The sequence below is a fragment of the Cucurbita pepo genome, chromosome 11 (genome assembly GCF_057944985.1).
Source record: "Cucurbita pepo subsp. pepo isolate OVF chromosome 11, ASM5794498v1, whole genome shotgun sequence".
NCBI classification, from domain to species: Eukaryota; Viridiplantae; Streptophyta; class Magnoliopsida; order Cucurbitales; family Cucurbitaceae; genus Cucurbita; species Cucurbita pepo.
The window spans coordinates 2,152,891-2,172,905 of NC_141808.1; the positions used below are offsets into that span (position 1 = coordinate 2,152,891).

The window sequence follows — 20,015 nt, forward strand, 5'->3', positions numbered from 1 at the left end:
ATTTTGTGAATTAACATTTTAATTTTATTTAAAAAAATAAAATTGTGAATCGGAACAACTCTAACAAATCCGTTAAAAAAATTAATTATGATCGATTGAGTTCATGAAAAAAAATGCAGAATAAAATAAACAAAAAAAATTAATTTACGGTACAGTAAAAAAAAAAGAGAAAATACAGAGTAACTATCAATGATAGTTTGAATTAGTCAAAATATTTAGAGAATATATTAGTTATGGAATATATCTTACGTATATATATATTTTTTATTTGTTATGATTTAATTAGCCGTATATTTTATTTTATTGTCTAAGTTAATTTATATTTTAATTATTTTAGTAATATATTTTATTTTATTCTCAAAATTTAGTTAGTTTGATTATTTGTAGGTATTAGTGGGTACCTTGTATCCTATTTAAACGCGGTAAATATCATAAAATTAAATTTTCGATATCAATCCTATTTAGTTAGTATATATTTTGATTATTTTAATAATATATTTTATTTTATTCTCAAAATTTAATTAATTTATATTTTGATTATTTGTATGTATTAGCTAGTAGATTGTTTCGTATTTGAACGCTAAACATTAAATTTTTTACATTAATCCTATTTAGTTAATTTATATTTTAATTATTTTATTACTATATTTTATTTTATTCTCAAAATTTAATTAATTTATATTTTAATTATTTGTAGGTATTAATCCGTAGCTTTTGATTAATATTGTGAGATATATTTACAGTTACTAGAGCACGAAGCCAAGCAAGGTGGGGGACGGGACCCATCGCAGCGGTCTTGAGTGCCAAAGCAGATGCGAACCGCCGGAAACGCACCTGCAGAAGAATCTCAAGAATCTGTTGGCTGAGGCGCCCATAGAAATTCGATTCAACAACCATCTCGCTCTGTTAAACACTCAATTCACAGAAAGAGCAACAAAGAGGCAACCATGGCGATGTTAGTGGCGGCAACGACAGTTTCCATCAATCCTGCAAACGCTCCTCGCCATGCCCGGATGGCGCCCCGGATCCTTCTCTCTAGGTCCTCTAATCTCCTCCACCGATTTCCAATTTTAAGTGTTTCTGTTTCTCCCTTCGATTAATCGGATTTTTCTGTTGATTTGGAAATGAAAAGCTTCGCTAATCGAGAGGTGAGGCTGCTGCAACACGGTAGGAGCATTGTGGTTGAGGACGACCTCGATAATCGTTGGGAGGAACTTGCTGGCGAGGTCGTGGACGAGGTCATTTTCTTCAACCGGCATACTGCCGTTTCGAATCGTCCTGCCCTCACTGTTCATCGGATTGGTACGATTCCAGTGTTTCTTTACTCAGGTTCTTTAATCAACATATCAATAGTAGATATTATCAAAAGTAGATATTATGTTGTTCATTCCCCTCTCCAACCATTGAGCTGTTACAAATGGTATCAAAACCTGACATTAGGGGATGTGTCAGCCATTGAACTGTTACAAATGGTAGCAAAGCCCGATAATAGGGGATGTGTCAGTGAGGAGGTTGAGCCTTGAAGGGGGTGGACACGAGGCGGTGTCCAAATAAAGACATTGGGCCTCAAAGGGATTGGATTAGGGGATCCCACATTGATTGGAGAAGGGAACGAGTGTCATCGAGGATGCTGGCCCTAAAGGGTGGATTGTGAGACCCCATATCGGTGGGGAGGAGAACGAAGCATTCTTTACAAGGGTGTGGAAACCTCTCCCTAGCACGCTGGGCCTGAATGGGTGGATTGGGGGTCCCACATGGATTGGAGAAGGGAACGAATGCTATCGAGGACGATGATCCCGAAGGGGGTGGATTGTGATCTTTTCTGTGAGATCCCACCTCGGTTGGAGAGGAAAACGATGTATTAGGATGTAGAACCCTCTCCCTAGCAGACTCGTTTTAAAACCTTGAGGGAAAACCTGAAAGGAAAAGCCCAAATAGGACAATATCTAGTGGTGGGCTTCGACCGTTACATTTCCAACTATTATTTAAATTTATAATTGCTCTATCTACTTCATAACATGTCACCGAAGCTAGCTCGATCTCTTTATATTGTCGTTTATCACTCATTTGTTGGTTTGCATTATTCAAAATAATTTCTAAGTCGACCCATGGAAAAGATGTGTATGTAACTATCGCTAGCAAATATTGTTTTCTTTGTGCTTTTTCTTCTGGGCCTCCCTTCAAGGTTTTAAAACACCTCTACTCGTGAGAGGTTTCTGCACCCTTATAATGAATGTTTTATTATGAATTAAGTTACTAACTACATAACTCGATCAATATGTTTTCAAGTGTTAACAAATTTTTAATTTCGATGCCTTTATAATTTTCCCTCCCCTCGATGATATGCTTTGCATCGTTCTACCATTTGCTCAACGATATTATCTTTTCGTCGAACATTTCTATGTTATATAATTTGATATCGTCATTGTGATGCAGGGAACATAACAAGAACAATAAAGTCCTTCTTGGCATCGGGGGTGGACATTATGCACCTCGCCACATGGACATAGTTCTGTAAGTATTGGTCGGTCAGGCTGTTCTTCCCGTTAATGGATCATTTCTTTAGCGTTCATAAGTTCAGTAGTAGACGTGTCTTTATCTCGAATTTTTGTCGCTTTGAAATATTTTCAAAATAGGTAGGTCTGTCTTTCTCTGTATCCCTTGAGCTGAAAGACAGAAGACATACATAAAAAATTATTTAGATTCGGATCGGGCTCTCGAAAGCTCATGTCCCGTAGGTGGGAAGATATAGGTTGGAAAAACATGTTAATAATCTCCGCAGGCCCTTATGCTGTTTTATTATCTCCGCAGCCCCAATGGAAGATCCGAACCAGTCGAAGGGAAATACGAACGACAAAGGTATCGGGGGGAGCTGGAGAGAGTCGATTAAAGCAGCATTCAAGGCTACTAAAAATTGGCTTTCCGTGGTGGAGAGAGCATAGCACACCTTGATAACAAGTAAGTTCGATTGATTTTGTAAACTCGAACGGGTGGCCTTTCGTGCACTGTTTTTTAGCATGACATCGGCTTCTGGTGTTGAACTGTAGGAGTTTCAAGGGCTAGCAGAAGAATGTCGACTTCTACTGATTATCTGTGACAACATGACTTTTCCTTTCGAACTTCCCCTCCAGATTTAAAATGCGTCTGCCAAGGCCCAAAAAAATTGTGAAGAAATGGTTATAAAAAATGTCTGGTAGGGGTGTTCAAAAAATTTAACGACCCCCCTAATAAGCTACTCAGGAAAGGCCCAAAACCAATTCGAGGGAATAGTGGAGCTTCATAGGGTCTGTATGTCCAGGTGCAGGTAGTCTGCATATTCACAGACATGTCTATTTCACCGAGCTTTTCTCCGAGACAGTGCCCAAATCGTTATGCCTTTCGTGCAGGTCGGAACTTACCCGACAAGGAATTTCGCTACTTTAGGACAATTTGTGTAGTTTTGGTTGAGTTATGAACTTATTTGAATACTCGACTCATTCCAACCTACAAACTCTCCCCGGTAACCAATTGAACTAAAAAATTTTATAGTTAAGCTGATTGAGTTCGTTATTTAATAAATGTTGTTTGAGATGAAAAAAATTAGACTCGAACAATTGAGTTGGGTTTAGAAAATGTTCCAACCTGACCCGATCCAATCCACAAACTCTCCCCGATCGATCCAACCCACAAACTCTCCCCGACTTAAACTTGTATGGTATTAATGTGATCGACAAACAATCATATTTCGGAGGGAGTTGGCAATTCTATATCGAAGCAACATTAAATTACAAATGAATGCTAATGAAAGTGATGATTTTAAGGCAGTTGAGACATCCCTTTCTATTGATATCAATTTCAAAACCATAGGCCAAAAAATGGGTACCTAAAGGAAAACAAAAGGTATTTTTAGGTATCTACAAATTGGGTAGGGGTCACCATGTCTCTTTCCATTAAAGTTCTTATTCTTAAAGTTTTTAAGGGCAGGCAGACCCTCAGAATTTAGGGCAAACCCAATTGGATCCCCCCACTGGACAAATGGAGCATTCAAGCATGAAAATAACGAACTTTTTCTTGTCGTTTGAGGACCCACTGCTAGTAGACATTGTCCGTTTTGTCCGTTATATTAGGGGAACAAAGCATTCAAGGTGTAGAAAACCTCTCTTTAGTAGACACGTTTTAAAATCCTGAGGCTGACAACGATATGTAGCAGGTTAAAGCGGACAATATCTGCTAGCAGTAAGTTTGGGTTGTTATAAATGGTATAGAGCTAGACACCGAGTGGTGTGCCAGCGAAGCGAGGACATTGGTCTCCTAAAGGAGGTGGACTGTGAGATCTCACATTGGTTGGAGGGAGGAATGAAATATTCTTTATAAAGGTGTGGAAACTTCTCCCTAGTAGACGCGTTTTAAAATCCTGAGGCTGACAACGATATGTAGCGGGTTAAAACGGACAATATATACTAGCGGTGGGTTTGGGTTGTTACAAATGGTATCAGAGCTAGACACCGGGTGGTGTGCAAGTGAGGACGTTGGTAAGGGGGTGGACTGTGAGATCCCACATTGGTTGGAGAGGGGAACGAAACATTCTTTATAAAGGTGTGAAAATCTCTATACCTAGTAGACTTGTTTCAAAATTCTGAAGCTGACGGTGATACGTAACGAGCTAAAATACAATATCTGCTAGCGATGTTATACTTGAAATACACATTAATTTAATCTTCATAACGAGACACCAATAAGATATGCCAACGTTTACGGGAATTATGGACTTTTTACAAATTTGATTCGGTTAGGTTCGGGTTATAACTTGTTCCTATATTTGCAAATAATTGTAAAATTAGTTGCTAAATTTGTAATATCATATTAATATTTGGCCAAATTTGCAAAATGCAATTTTAAAAAATTGGGATCCAATTTTTTAATTTTCTACCAAACACATATTTCTAAAAAAATATATATATTTTAAGAAATAAATTGTTTCCATATTTAATTATAAAATAACTAACCAATGGAAAATCTTCCTTTTATTTAAAAATATTTTCTATTTTTATATTAATTTCCGTCATTAAATAATAAATTAAAAAAATTTCCAATTAAAGAAAATCAACGGCTGTAAATTGATCGTCAATTACGTCATCATACGTGATACGGAAGTTTCCATGTACTTGTGTCTTGAACACACCTGCGAGCGAATTTCAGTGACACGTGTCCTACCATAATAAAATAGCCACCGTCATCTCATGATGACATTAAAAACAAAAATCCAACGGCCATAATTCCGCGGTCAAGATTTAACTCTAGGCACGACCGTACACAATCACGGTAGGTTGTGGTCCCCACTTGGCGAAAATAAAATATATAAATCAATTAATATAGAGAAAACGATGCATATTAATACATTTGGCAACAAAAGAATGGATTCTGAAGCTTACTGCAGCGGCGTTTACAAATCGCCGGAGTTACTGTAACTTCCGGTCAGTTGAATTTACCGGCGAGAGACAGTTTCACAAATCTCCGGCCGGAATACACGAGGCTGTATTGGAATCTGTATTTGATTTGTCAACACCTGAAGATTTTTTTTAAGAATTCTCTCAGTCACCTGAAGTCGATAATTACAAAGCGGCTTTTAGTTACGATAGAAATTAAGCGACAGAGGATCGGAGAAGCGGAGAAGGACGACGGACGTCTTTTTCGATTGTTCTGCTCCGGTGATCGGAAACTCGGCATACGACGGAGCTTCGAGGAGTAATTCCGGTGTAGAAGGAGGAGGAGCAGGTATTTGATTTGGTAAGTAATTTGAAGTTCAAAGAAAGACAGCGGGTTTAGGTTTAGGGTTTATCGAAGGAAATATCATTGAATACTGTATCTCCGGAGTATTAATTAGGAAACGGAGTCGGTAAGAGCATTTGTGTCTCTCTTAGTTTCGCTTCCTTTATTAATTGCAATGCGAGAAAGAAAGAGAAAGAGAAAGAGGTTCTGTGTAATCTGCCATGGCAGGTGACCTTTTTTTGAGGCTGATAACAGAAATAGGCAAGCCACTCTGACTCAGTTCCATCATTTCTTCAAATTTCACTCTCTCTCTGTTCCATAAATTCAATCACCAAACTAGGGCGCTCCTTTCGCCCATTTTCTACACCATTTTTTTATTATCAGGGGGTTTCTGCCTCAATTTTAGTGAACCTCCAATCTCTGCTTCACGATTTTTATATGGAGGTCCATATTTTTGTTCTACACAATTTCTTCTTCAACTCTGTATTATATTGTTGTTTGAATTTTTGACTTCCCTGCCAGCATATATTTCTTTTCCCCATTCTCTGATGCTTTGAATTCCTTCTGCTGGTTTACCTTTTTTCCCCATTAACAAGAGGTGGAGGTTGGGCGTCGGGGTCGATTTCATTTCATCATTAGTTGAAGATAAAGGAGAATATGTGGGGATTTTTTTTTTTTTTTTTTTTTTTTGGTTGATACAATCATTTTAAGTTATGATGTTTCTGTTGAAAGTTTTGTTTGCTTTTGAAAAGTTCTTCCGACTTTTTTACCACTCGTCTTTTTCTCTTTTTGTTTTCGAGTATTGGTAACAGGATTTTGGATCCCAGCACGTATAGCCCAGAGAGTTTTTAAATTTATATCTTGAATGAACTAATCATGTAATAATGACTTTTATATGCACTTTACTGTGATAATTTAGTCTGAGTGTTCTTGATTCTGTTGATTTAATTGAGCGTTCTGTGTTGAGATTAATTAATTTTTATACAAAACTCACTGCTTTCTATTATTAATTAGCCGATTCTATATGGTTCTTTAATAAGTGATTCTGGAGGGGCCAGACCTCGGCACCTGGTCAATCACCTAGGAGCTGACATGATATTTCATTGTATGCATAACTGTTAGAATAGTTGGGCCTTTTTTTTTCTTTTGGTTTTTGGCTTTTTCCAGTTTGAACTCAACCTTTTTCTCTTTATTATCATTAAAATAGATTCTCCTGTTTTGCTTTAGAACAGTTGAGATATTACACTATCTGAGGAGAATATATAGGAGTTTTCAATGGGTTACAGTCACAGCTGATGATCCATTTCTTGGAATGCCTTTTGCTCTTCACTCTGTTTTAGCATCGAAGTGGCTATGATGTTGTTCTGTTTGATTGTGACTGCAAAATTTATGTATTACTCTTCCTTTTAAGTATAGTTTCTTTTCTTCTTCATCTTCCATTCACAGCAATTTACCAAGTTCTAGGATTTCTGTTTCAATAAATTGATGTTTTATGGCAGGTTTGCTTAGGGATAGCTCTTAGCTGCTGACTGTCGTGTGTTCGTGCTATCTTTCACGAAGTTTGATTCTTTTGAAGGTCCTTTGCCTCCATGATTTTTGTAAACTGAGAAACTGGGTAACAACATTTTCTTTTGTCTTGTATTCTACTTGAAAGTTCTGCATTTTTATTACTGATCTTATGTTGTTTTGTAAAGAAGAGATTATTTGATCTTTATCATTTTGGTACTATTTACACAATTTGTTGTTCTAACATGCATTTGTTATCATGTATCTGCAGAAAGTGTTCTTCATTTACCATTCAATGACTAGCCCAAATTGTGTTCCAGAATCTCTCGAATGCAATTACAGTAAGTTGCAACACCGGGTCATGAGTATCAATCCAATTGGTCTCTCATGTCAAGAGAGGATAAACCAGGAGGATTCATCTCAATCTTCATATTTCTCTAGTGATGGGAATAGTTGCATGACTACAAAGATTAATGGCTCGTCTGTGGGTTGTTCTGTGGATAATGCTGATGCCATTAGTGCATTTGCTGCACCATCCAATATGAAACCCTTATTCTCATATGTGGACAAAAGTGTCATGGAATGTCAAATGTCAAAAACGATAGCTTATGACAAAGAAATTAATGTCAATGATGTGAAGGATATCTGCATTGATGAAGGGGTGACTTCTTTGGACAATTACTTCTTTAGAAGTAAGGACGAGAAGTCGATCTGCAAAATCGTGCCTCTGGAGAAAGATCAAACCGAAGGATCTGTAAAAGAACAAGAGAATTCTTCTGAGATGTCCAAATCCATAGCAGATGATCAAAAGGTTTCTTTAGAAGATCACTTTGCCATGGACTGGACTACTCATAATGATGCGAAGGAAACAAAATTCAATCCGAGTGAGCCAAAAGTTTCGATGCAAAAGCTAGTTAAGAAAGGTTACTCTTCCGAGTCTTTCAACAACATAGGTGTCCAGGTATGCATATTTCTAGCCAAGTTATTAATCATGTCCTTCTGCACTTCTTGTTTGTTGTATTTTTAGTCTGCATATGTTGAAGATGGCTTTGAATTATAACTAATGCAATAAATAGTGGAATTCAAATGGGTACTTTCAGTACAATGGCGAAGCAATTTTAGCTCTAGTGGCTCAAAACTTCTCATGTTTGATGCTTCTTAGAATTGGTTGATGTAGATTGAATTTCTTTTGATTGCAGATATCTGGTGAAAAAGAGAAGTCGGATGACCCCGATTCGGGTTCCAAGTCTGTTGAATCTTGCAATAGCAATTCTGCTCTGGGTTCTACAGCAGAACCACCAAAACATGTCAACCGAACACATCAGTCAGCTTATAACAATGAATCTGAGAATGGAAGTATTGCATATAATTTCAATTCGATCTCTCCTGTGGGCAATGGTGCAGAAGAACATCATGGAAATACCAACTTAAACTATCCTGCACCCATAACCAGCAGTGCAGGGACACAGGAGTGGCGTGGAAGCGATTCGGGAACACAAGTTTCAACCAATCTGGAATGTAGAACATCAGATAGTCGACAAATTTCAAGTCAGTCCACATACGACATTGGCGAGTGTAGTTTCTCTGCTGCAGATCCATTAGCTAGTCTTATTACGGGGCCTGGAAGCGTCTCTCTTCGATCGGAAAGTAGCACAACAAGCACACGTTCTTTTGCCTTTCCCATGTAAGTCACAATCTAACTTCACCTCTCAAGCTTCTTCCTTCCCTATCCCTTTCTAAATTATAATCTAAGGTAAATTATATTACCTCTCTGGTTTTATAGATTGCAGTCTGAATGGAATAGCAGCCCGGTTAAAATGGTAAAAGCTGAACGGAGGCATTACCGGAAGTACAGAGGTTGGAGGGAGGGCCTTCTATGTTGCAGATTTTGATTGGTTCGTTGCTATCTCTCGAGTAAGATTATGTTTGTGCATCATCCAAATTTATTTCCACACACATGTAAGTAGATGTATTATTTACTGGAGGCTGTGCACTTCATTCATAGTTATTCTTTACAGTTTGGCCTATTATGTGAAATTTAAGGTATTAGTATACCTTATCTCTCTCTCTCTGAAAAATTCACCAGTCGGCCATGTTTCTCCTATGCTTGTAAACCATGGTTCTTTCTTGTTACCAATCACTCATTTGTAGGGCTCTTTGATTTATACAAGGATGGTATGACATGGTTGGCCATGAAAATGGATAGAAGTTTTCTTGTTCTTCCAAGACTTGGATGGTTTTCTTTTGTAATAGCCCAAACTCATCGTTAGCCGATATTGTCTGTTTTGGTTTGTTATGTATCACCGTTAGCCTCACGATCTTAAAATGCGTCTACTAGGGAAAAGTTTTCACACCCTTATAAGGAATATTTCGTTTCCCCAACTGACGTGGGATCTCATTTCTTTGTTGATGTAACTGTTGAGTTGAGCGGGGTTGAATCTTGACTACTAGCTAAGATTGATAGCTAAGATTGGAAGTTTGAAAACCAAACCTACCTGAAAACTTCAGATGAAAGTCAATTAGAAGAAAGGAATAGAAAAAGAAGAAAGCATACTAAAACCTTATTTAAAGAATTAAATGAAACCAAAACTAGCCATTTCATTAAGTGTGATTTGATTCCTTTTAGGTTATTTGTCTAAATATATCAAAGTAGTGGGTGAATTTGAAGTAGAAGAAGAAAAGGAAAAAGGAGAAGACAGGGAAATGTAGTGAAAAGACAAGACAGGGAAATGGAGGAAAGTGAATAAACATGCAACAATGGTGAAGTGTATAGAATCAATGCAATATCATTGTGACAAGAAATAAAGCTAACTTGGTGTCATCATTGGTCGAGAAAACCTTTCCATTTAAGTTGATGTATTTTTTAAATTTCATGCTAATCTATGAGTGACTTTGTGCCTACTTTCTTACCGCCCTCATTTATCGTTTGCAATCAAATCAACTTTATGTCTATAAATGTCATTTGACATTTGAGATAGGGTGTGAGATTCAACATCAGTTAGAAAGTAGAACGAAACATTCGTTGTACGGGTGTGAAACCCTCTCTTTAGCATACACATTTTAAAACTATGAGACTAATAATGATATTAACGAGCCAAATCGGACGATATCTACTAATAGTGGGTTTGGACTATTACACAGGGTTTGAAGCACTTTCAAGAGATGTCTCTATTAACTTCTATCTTTTCAAGCATATATATTGAACAAAGTAGAATAGTTAATCATTTCTCGATTCAATTGCAAATCATAAAATTCATAGAGAATCACATCATAACTCTATTTAATAAAAAGACATTTATGAAGGGATTTAACAAATGAATTTGTTACTTACTATATCTTATTGCTCAAAGTTCATACAATTTGTTGGTTAACAAACCCTTAAATGATTGGCATGAATTTTCATAGAATAATGTACATTGCTAGAAAAGGGGACAATGTTGGAACCTTCCATCAAGAACTTATATGATATGAAACATGCGACATCAAAGGACACGAATACCCTAGTGAATTAAAAAATAGAGACCTTTTAGCTATGTGAACCTCGATTTTTAGATATTACGACCTCCGAATCGATTGAAATGAGTTTCTTGGCTCAAGGTTCAAACATTCGGATGATCAATCCTAGAAATTGCAAAATGGATCAAATTCAAAAATTCATTTCATCATTAGTACAATTTAATGGATGAACATTAGATAGACTGGAAGACAGGAATATATAAAAGAGATCTATATTGCATACTCTTAGCATCTTCCTGAGTGAGCGGAATATATAAAAGAGATCTATATTGCATACTCTTAGCATCTTCCTGAGTGAGCAGTAGCAGAGCTTCAGCATTTGCTTCATTTAGAACTGCCCAGAAAGCTCAGAATCTCAAAGGAATTGCCTGTATAAACACAGATTCCGGCCCTCTTTGGTCCAATTCTGTTGCAATGTTCTTATGATCAGAGAAATTAGTCATAGAAAAGGGATCAGATAAGCAATTCACAAGATCAGATAGTTGAATCTTGAAGAATATGTAATAACATTGAGAGATTAGAAAAGGGAGAAATCAGTAGAGACAAGCAATATAGTAAAGTGGAAATAAAACGCCCTCTTTAAAGCTCTGTTTGAGAGGTTCCCATTTATATTGTGATACAACTACAAACATAGAATACAGAGCAATGGAAACTGGAGAATTTGGAACTGAGTACCAAATTTTAACTTGGATTTCCTAACACTGATGGTTATAGCAATATGAGCTTGAAGAAATTGTGTAAAATGCCAAGCAAGATAAAAAAAAGAGGATCTGTACAATAGACATCACATTCAGAGATTCACAATAAAAACAGTAACCATGCGGTGTGCAGTGTAATAAACCGGGGACTCGAGTTGCCAGATCGTCATGTTCTTAGCCGCTTTTTCACTTGTTCTGAGTCATCTCCACTACCCAGGTCCCCTACGTGTGCCATTGCAGGGTGGCCGGAGGAGGAAGGGTTGCCAGTTTCCTGGTCAGAAATTGGAGAGCTTAAAACAATATGAAAGACTAAAGATTTGTTGGTCTGAACTGTTGCGTTCTATGTTTTCATGTCAACATTTTTGTCACAGCAAGTTTCTCAGATTGAATTTCTAGTTTCATTTCCTACATTTGAAGCTACTATTATAGTTCTCTAATTTCTTGCCTGTTTTCTACTACGATGAGGAAAATATCAGGAAAAACACGATATCGAACCGTACACCAGAAAATCAAGAACTGAGAGTCCAAGTTCATACCTTAAAAATGGGCATTCCAAATGGGAGACCTTTATTTGCTCTCTTTCCAAGATCAACCTGAATGGAGACACTAGCCTGTGACAAATCCAGTCCAGTATTCTGCAGAGCTTGAGTCAAGCTGTTCAATAACCTGCTTAGCACCAAGTTCCGGAGCTGTTACCAAATCCTAGGAAGAGACCATGCAAATGAACGCCTCCAAAAGCAACTATTCAGACATCCTATATGCTGGGATTTGAACAAGCTCTACTAAAGGTCAAATCATTATTATAGCTATATTTATAAAATAGGAAGAAACTTCATCAAGAAATATCTAAACCATGTAGTAAGACAATACAATGGATATGAAATAATTGCTCAAGTTTTAACATCTATATGGTCATTGCAAAATCAAGCCCTAGAGTTAAAATTCCAACAAAATTGGTGAAAACATCTTTCCAGGTATCTAGATGTCAATCGTTCTAAACACTGAAATAAAAATAGATAAAGCAACAATTAAGAGACGCAAACACTTCAAAGAGGCTTTGAAGTTCATCCTGTGATGAGTATCCTCCATCAAAGACACCACACTCCCCCTCCCGTCCAAAGAAAACACTAATATTAAAATGTTAGGATATGTGTTTATAAATAATTGGTGCATGAACTTGCCAATGTAAGATAAATATGTGAATTGAATAAGCAGTACACGATCAGAGTGGTAAAAACAAGAACGAATTGTAAGACAAACCATAAAAGCAGTGGAAACTCGATGGTTCTATCTCGAACTTAGCAGGATCCAGGAGACAATTATGCGGTTTAAAAAAAGTTTGATTCTTTTTTTTTGTAAAAAATATGCTTTGTATATTTAAAACAATTGCAGTATAAGGAGGTGAATATAAAACTTCTGCTCATGTTATCTCCATAACCTATCAAAATACTTGAAACAAAATCAGTATATATATATCTTACAACTGACCCTTCTGAATAAAGACTTGAAATGCTTATTGTACCCCCTTCAATAGCCATCTCTTCCGGTTGGCTTGATGCATTGTTGGCGATGGGACACTCCGTTGCCTGTCCACCGGAAATTGGAATCTGGAGAGATTGATCAAGAACACCGTCACTACGGATAGAAGCATGTATATTTCCTTCCAGAGACATGGGAAGTGGAACTTTATTTGTTATGTCAGCATCCTGCAGAACATCTCTGCCTGAATGGGAGTCGAGGGGATTTTGTGAGCTTGCAAGCATGGCTGGGGAAATTGAAATGTTGTTGTCATCAAACTTCCCTGAAAACGTTGGTCCTGAAGCAGAACCATTTTTTACAGACTGTGGATGACCAACAAAAGTCTGCATACGCCAATGACTGTTTCTCTGCATAACACAGTAAAGTTCAGAATATTAAAGAGAGAATTTTCTCAGCAGAACAAAATTCCCGATTCTAAGAATTATACACATCCTAGATGAGATTAAGCATCAACCACTATCCAATGCAAGCAAATAACGTCGAAATAAAGGTAAAATTTATCGACTTGCACATCAATGTTGGACTTGAATCATAGAATAGAAACAGACATTATTACTTGGAAAAAAAAAACATTATTAAGACCTTAGTGTAGTTAGAGAGCCCTGAGTTCCTCTCTGATGTAGCATTACTTGGTTTAACAGGTTTGCAGTTGCTTTGTTTATTGACTGTGGGAGTTCTTAGTAATTCTTGCAGCCATCTAGCCAAATTTTGAAAGGAGATTTGATGAAAGTGTTTCTCTTCTTCTCTGTAATAATTTAGAATTGGTTGGTTAGGAGGTGGTTGAAGGTTTCTTGCTTGTTCTTGTTGTCTACTTGGATTGTGCGGTTGCTGTATTCCAGGGTAAGTGGGTACTGCTGCGTTAGAGCCTAGTGGGTTATGAATTGGCTGAGTGGACACTGTCCATCTTCTCGGTTAAAGCCACCACCATTTGGTGAACCTCCAATTGGCTATTTCTCAATTCTTCAATGGATTCTTCCATACTAAGGAGTCGTTGAGAGATTGCTTGCGGGGTGAGAATTTCAGCTCCTTCACCGGTCTGATCTGCATCAATGCTGGAGCTGGTGGAGTTCTTTCCCTAGCCATGATAGTCCCCTTGTCGAGGGGCTCTGATACCAAAACTAGAGTACCACAAATCTTGGAGAATTCTTGAAATGAAATAATACCTCTTAGAACCTAGAGACCTCCAATAAAGGCTATATACCAGCCTTGAACAACAAACTAATACAATCACCAGTGACTACTTAAAAAATTAAAGAATTCCTACAGTGAATAAAGCAACTGGAAACCTATTAAAGAACTCCCAGAACTCCCAGAAATCATCCAAATTATCTTAGGTATAAACGGAGCCTAATACCTAATATAATGAACAATTTATGTCGAGATATTGGCAAGATATTTGCAGTTTAGTGGGGCTTTGAAGGATTTTGAACCCTGTGACTCTTGGGTATGTACAATCCGAAGTCTTTACCTTTATACCCAAACTTCCTTTTCCCTCGAAGTTCATGTGATAACAAAATTCCTTTTCACCCCCACTAGAAGTTTATGAGACTGTCCTACAGACTGAATTAAATGGGATATAAAGTATTTCGGACAAGCATTAACTCTAGACTTCTCTACTCTACCACCTTGGTCTCCTCCCAAGGCCTCACCGTCAACTAACCTATGATATCTTTGCAATAGCTCCGTCATAATAGACGATAGGTTGACCCAAACAATCTTTGTCTTACAACTGAAACCACTCCCATCAGTAAGATGGGGTATTCCACCCAATAGATGCATGAGAACCCATTGTAGATTAAATGATTCTGTAGCTACATTCAAATATCTTATACCATAATTGCAGTGGAAAGCAAATGCGGATAAATCCCATTCTTTTCCTTGCACAGCACTAACCTAATCAAAGAAATCATCCAATTGGGGCATCGCCTTTGCAAATTCCCCCACCCCACAGGCAACATTTAGTGGTTCAAACTTCAAAATTCAAATCGGGTGAATTTTAATTTTCTTCTAGGTTTTTCCGTTTGACACCAACTTAATTACATTCCTATCAAAGATCAAACTCTAAATCTGTGGGCTTAGTTAATAAAACTGTTGGTTGGGAAAGATCCGAACTGGCACATCGAACGGCGTCTCTTGGCATTAGGGGGTATAATTTCGTCTTCCGACAGACTTCTTCGGCAACCCTCCACCTCCTTATATATTCATCCGCATAATCCTTCTCACAACTAACTTAGTCCATATTTTATGAGCTGAGGAATGTGGTTTTTAGAGGATAATTATCTTCCAATGCATCATCCCAAAACAATGTTTTGCATCTATGTCCCACCTCGAGCCACTGGAAACTAGCTTAATGTCTATTAGGAAGTGAATAAAAAAGGGACAGATCATATGCAATACAAAGGAACAGAAAGGACTATAATAATAATTCCACAATTAAAGATTTGAGGGACACAGCGCTCATGTTGTCCCACCAACTAATAAGACAGCTAATCTTATGCAACGTTATTACAAAAATAAAGCTGGCAAGCATGTTAGTGACTGAAAACTCCTAAACGCAATAAAGGAAGAGCATTTGGTATTTACCCATGGTATTAACTTAGTAGGCTCCCCACTCCAATTCTGATAAGAACCCTCGTACTTCTGCACCTTCTCCTGTAAATACTGAACATACTCAATCACCTGCATAGAAAGGCTAATTTTAGTCAATGGCAGATGAGCAAGCTTTACCGAGTAGCGCATGAAGAAAAAATACTTTTGAGCTTCAACATTGTCCCAATTTCAATAAGCGACTGTATACCTCCAATAAAAATGACGCGGTATCTCTCTTCTGATCGCTGTGAGGTATAAGATCTCTCAAAATCTGGAATCTGAAATGAGATAGAGGTTGGTCGTTTAATGTTGCAGAGGTAAGAGAAATATAATTGCATCATTCAGGCCTGAAAATAGGGGTGGACTAGTTCCTTTAAGGCGTAAGAATAGATGAAACCCATGACGCCAAACTCAAGTAATAAAGGAAAATCCTTCTCGGATCATAGATAGGAGGTCCATATTCTCTACAATATGTTAACCAATGAGCTAAAATCATCATTGTGAGATCCCATATCGGTTGGGGAGGAGAACAACGAAACAAACTTTATAGGGTGTGAAAACCTCTCCCTAGAAAACGGATTTTAAAAACCTTGAGGGGAAGCCCGAAAGGGAAAACCCAAAAAAGACAATGTCTACTAGCAGTGAGCTTGGGCCGTTACAACCATACGGCATGATTCACAAACAAAAGAAAAAAATAGACCTGCAAGTTGTGATCAGGATAATCTCTCTAATAATCTTGAAACTCCTGAATGACTGTTTGCAGAGATTACCTCTCATTTATCTTGCTTCTTCTGCGCTGCTCGGTGACAGAGTGCTTCGACCGTATGGCATTAGCCCTATCGTTGTTCTTCGCATCTGGGTCCAAGTTCAGTTACAATTTAAATATAACTGATAAAAGTAAACCAATCCCTTGAAACGTCATAATCCTAAATAACCGATGCTAGAATCAATGATGGCGAATTGAGAGTTTCATAGATATGATCAGAGGATAAAACTTAGATACAGGGAGAGCAACATGGTCAACTGAAATTCACAATTGAGAACAGAATCGATAAAATCAAGAACACGGAGTAGTAGCATGAGGAAAAATACATCGAATTAAGAAGGGCAGACTATGGGCATGTCAGCATGACATCACACTGCATCAAAAATCGAGGAATTGGATCTAGAAGCAGGCCAGCGTGCATAAACAAGATACCTTTGCTATTTCCGATGCTACTATTAGCGTTGGAAGTAGAAGAAGGCCCCTCTCTTTTAGCAACCATCTCGTCGTCCTCATACTCTTCATCTTCCTGATTGCTTTTCCCCGTTCTCATACTTGGATTTTATTCAGATTGGCCGGTCCACGCCTCCAATCCTTCTCTACCGACACTTCAACTCCCTGTACAGCTCCTCAAACAGAAAGATTACGGAATTGCACCAATTCGAAGACGCTGCCAAGCACCAAAATCGAAGTGCGATGTTATTGAGAACCCCGAACGAAAAGAGTACAGAAGGTTGTGAAACTTGGCTGAGATTTGATGTTAACGAAAGGAAGATGTAACATCAATGGCCGAGCAGGAGAGCCGCCGCCGCCTCTAGGCGGTTATCAGTGAACGGAACCGCCGTGGGGGCGCTTTAGACCGCCGGATTTGCCAGCTGCCGAACACGAGCGAGTTTCAGAGGGAAGCATCCGTCAAGAATCCCATACAGCTGCGCGCATGCTTTGCTCGTGACTTCCCTCTTTTTAGGCCGATCCATTTTAAGCCCTCGTTTGAGCCGGCCCAAATCTGTATTCAGCAAGTTGGGCTTTATATTGGGCCGATTATTGGATCCATAAAGCCCGTATATGCATAAAAAAGCCTCTTGGGCCTCTTGGGCCCATATATACATAAAATTACAAATTTAATTTTTTTAATTTTTAAAATGTCTGATGAATTATTATTTAATATTATTTTAAATATTTTTAAATAAATATAAATTTAGTCGGTGAATTTTCAAATCTTTTAAAAAAAATTAATTAATTTCGTACAATTTTTTTAAATTTTGTATTAATTAATTCTTTTAATTTAAATTTCAAAATTTTACACTCAGGGCCTCAGAATCATATGAAATTGTTGCCTTAGTCCCTAGAGAGTCCAGATTTGCGAACTGGGGTTTTTGCATTGTCTGACGTGGCGGTGGGTCCCAATCACAAGAGAATCTACAAAATCAAAATCTCCCGCCCAATAGTGAAGCGGATGCACGATGATAAGATACGTGCGGCCACACGTGATAAGACAAATCCGCCACGAAAACCGGAGGCGGAGCCCCGGGAAAGAATCTCATGTGCGCGCACCCACAGGAATTGGAATGACGTGTCCGTACATTCACAAATTGCAGAATCTTTTTTGTCGCTTCCCCATAATTTAGGTTCAATGAATTTGCCATTTTTTTAAACTATTTTTTTATTTTTTTATTTTTTTATTTTTTATTTTTTTACTTAATTACTTTTCCGTCCACCATTTTTTTAATTTATTTATTTGATCATTACGATATTCGAGTTATTCTTTAATAATATAATGACACTTCTTTTTATAAAAAGAGTAATAATTAAATAGTTAGGTTGTTAATATTCTCATTTCAAATATAAAAAAATTGAAATATAATTAAATAAATTTTTTAAGTCTTTCAAATATAATTTATCAAAATAAATATTTAACTTAATTAAAAATATTTATTTTGCTATTTAAAAAAAATTAAATATGTAGCTTTATATATTAGCGAAAACAAAAATTTGAATAAATTCCTCGAATTACTCAAATTAATCCAACCTAACATTTTTATGTTTAGGTTATCGAAACAATTGAGTTTAGTCTAAAAATATAGCCGTGGATAAAAAGACGGTGTGAAATTTCACTATTCCTGACTTTGGGCCTTTCCTATGTAGCTTAGGTGGAGGGCAAAGAGTGCCCCATTCCCGGATCTGAGCCATTAGTGAGATAGTACTGTGGAAGAGCTAGGATTCTAAACTTGTGCCAGACCTACAACTAAGGTACAGGCTTAGCTAGACAATTTTTTATGGGGCGTAAGTCTCCCAGAAGGTAATAGAGGTATGCAAAGATTTTCTCGAGGTAGATAGAGATTGGCCCTCGAGTGCAAAGGCATACGGGAGCTTGACTACAAGACCCATTTGTCGAACTCAACCCAACATCATCCATAATGTCTATGGGAGCTTCACTGCAAGACCCATTTGTCGAACTCAACCCAACATCATCCATAATGTTTACGGGAGCTTGACTGCAAGACCCATTTGTCGAACTCAACCCAACATCATCCATAAATGTCCACAGATATATATATATTTTATGCTCTTAAACTATTTGATACAGAAACGATGTAATTTTAAAGATATATATCAACGAGCGTAAATTGAAGTCACTTACATATGAGGCGAGTATTAAATTAAAAAATATTGTAACCAAAATAAGTTTTTTTAAGAGCTGAAATAAATGTTTTAATTATCTAGATAAATAAAATGGAGTAAGATAGTAGGAAGGAATATTTATACGGATAATAATTGGATGCTATAATAACCTGCGAGTTTGGCCCAATTCATGACAGACAAATAAAAAGGGCAAAAGCGTAGTGCGGTGGACCTATGATGTAATGCCACGTCAACCCTCGATATATTCGATCAAAGACATTAGTTAGAAGGCTTGTCCCATCGCTTTTCTAAAAAAGTGGAATATTACGGTAAATAGTTGAGTTACCTTGACAAAACAAAATTAACCACATGGTGAAAGACTTCAAGTATAAATATTTTCAACATTCCACATAGGATTTTCATAAAATTAGAATAAATGAAAATTAAGGGAGCGGACTAATTTAGGTAAAGCTGCTTCAAAACGCAACACAAATCTTAACCGACCACCGGCTTTTGTCCCCCTCTTGTCAGATTTATCCAGGTGGGCCGGTTGCCTTTTTGATAATTGCCATAATTAACCCTTAATTTTTTTTATTTATTTAACTCACTTAAAAAATAAATAAATTTAGGCTTAACTTTTCCGACCGACTTTAAAAAAATATTTAACAAATTTATAGAATAAAAAATAATATTAGATTTGTTTAATATTTAAATTATTTTAATTAATATGAATTATTGGTCATACAATCGAATCAGATCATATTTGTAAAATATTAAATACAAATTTAAAAATGGAAAGATTTTATTAAATATTTTCTGAAAATTTAAAAGCAAAAAAACAAATAGACATAAATTTATTTATTTTTAATTATTTAGGGTTGAGGTTACTAATTACAGTTATACCCTCCCTTTACTGTTTTCTTTTTTGGTCAAACATTCGCCTTTGACTATAATAATGTTTTTTCTGAAAAAAAAATTAAAACACGTGTGACACGTGGCAGAGTGATGTATCTCGCATTTATTTAGTCCATAAT

At 37.0% G+C, this 20,015-nt stretch overlaps 3 protein-coding genes across 10 annotated transcripts; 2 read left to right on the top strand and 1 right to left on the bottom strand.

The window, feature by feature from the left end:
• The first annotated feature begins 743 nt into the window (after window positions 1-743).
• LOC111805650 (D-aminoacyl-tRNA deacylase-like) lies at window positions 744-3,532 on the top strand. Its single transcript, XM_087128153.1, has 5 exons — window positions 744-1,039; window positions 1,133-1,302; window positions 2,437-2,514; window positions 2,812-2,958; window positions 3,048-3,532. The coding sequence occupies exons 1-3, from the start codon at window positions 948-950 to the stop codon at window positions 2,508-2,510; spliced, it is 336 nt and encodes a 111-aa protein (XP_086984279.1). The 5' UTR covers window positions 744-947; the 3' UTR covers window positions 2,511-2,514; window positions 2,812-2,958; window positions 3,048-3,532.
• Window positions 3,533-5,369: 1,837 nt separating this feature from the next.
• LOC111806017 (uncharacterized) lies at window positions 5,370-9,473 on the top strand. Of its 4 annotated transcripts, none has more exons than XM_023691338.2 (5): window positions 5,370-5,766; window positions 7,248-7,363; window positions 7,526-8,215; window positions 8,454-8,938; window positions 9,038-9,473. In XM_023691338.2, exons 3-5 carry the CDS (start codon window positions 7,550-7,552, stop codon window positions 9,144-9,146), a joined length of 1,260 nt encoding a protein of 419 aa, XP_023547106.2. In that variant the 5' UTR covers window positions 5,370-5,766; window positions 7,248-7,363; window positions 7,526-7,549; the 3' UTR covers window positions 9,147-9,473. The 4 variants fall into 4 exon arrangements, with proteins under 4 accessions (XP_023547106.2, XP_086984414.1, XP_023547108.2 ...); XM_087128288.1 differs by having other exon boundaries at window positions 5,370-5,754; XM_023691340.2 differs by lacking the exon at window positions 5,370-5,766 and adding an exon at window positions 5,789-6,192.
• Window positions 9,474-11,322: 1,849 nt separating this feature from the next.
• On the bottom strand, window positions 11,323-17,311 carry BIM2 (BES1-interacting Myc-like protein 2). 5 transcript variants are annotated; one of them, XR_002816684.2, is made up of 7 exons: window positions 16,795-17,311; window positions 16,367-16,451; window positions 15,805-15,874; window positions 15,591-15,686; window positions 12,950-13,354; window positions 12,005-12,134; window positions 11,323-11,739 (listed from the first exon to the last, which is right to left on the bottom strand). XR_002816684.2 is itself a non-coding variant. In XM_023690742.2 (7 exons), the coding sequence occupies exons 1-7, from the start codon at window positions 16,910-16,912 to the stop codon at window positions 11,635-11,637; spliced, it is 1,002 nt and encodes a 333-aa protein (XP_023546510.1). In that variant the 5' UTR covers window positions 16,913-17,311; the 3' UTR covers window positions 11,323-11,634. The 5 variants fall into 5 exon arrangements, 3 of the variants coding, with proteins under 3 accessions (XP_023546510.1, XP_086984415.1, XP_023546511.1); XR_015422901.1 differs by having other exon boundaries at window positions 12,005-12,170; XM_023690742.2 differs by having other exon boundaries at window positions 12,957-13,354.
• Window positions 17,312-20,015: the final 2,704 nt, after the last annotated feature.

Bases quoted from the DNA above. Each gene is read 5' to 3' on its own strand.
- LOC111805650 (XM_087128153.1), top strand. From the start codon at position 948: ATGGCGATGTTAGTGGCGGCAACGACAGTTTCCATCAATCCTGCAAAC. The intron at 1,040-1,132 runs GTCCTCTAATCT...GGAAATGAAAAG, and splicing joins CCCCGGATCCTTCTCTCTAG to CTTCGCTAATCGAGAGGTGA. The intron at 1,303-2,436 runs GTACGATTCCAG...ATTGTGATGCAG, and splicing joins CCTCACTGTTCATCGGATTG to GGAACATAACAAGAACAATA.
- LOC111806017 (XM_023691338.2), top strand. From the start codon at position 7,550: ATGACTAGCCCAAATTGTGTTCCAGAATCTCTCGAATGCAATTACAGT. The intron at 8,216-8,453 runs GTATGCATATTT...TTTTGATTGCAG, and splicing joins TCAACAACATAGGTGTCCAG to ATATCTGGTGAAAAAGAGAA. The intron at 8,939-9,037 runs GTAAGTCACAAT...CTGGTTTTATAG, and splicing joins CGTTCTTTTGCCTTTCCCAT to ATTGCAGTCTGAATGGAATA.
- BIM2 (XM_023690742.2), bottom strand. From the start codon at position 16,912: ATGAGAACGGGGAAAAGCAATCAGGAAGATGAAGAGTATGAGGACGAC. The intron at 13,355-15,590 runs GTAAATACCAAA...TGTGTTATGCAG, and splicing joins CTACTAAGTTAATACCATGG to AGAAACAGTCATTGGCGTAT. The intron at 12,135-12,956 runs GTCAGTTGTAAG...GGTGCTAAGCAG, and splicing joins TCAAGTCTTTATTCAGAAGG to GTTATTGAACAGCTTGACTC.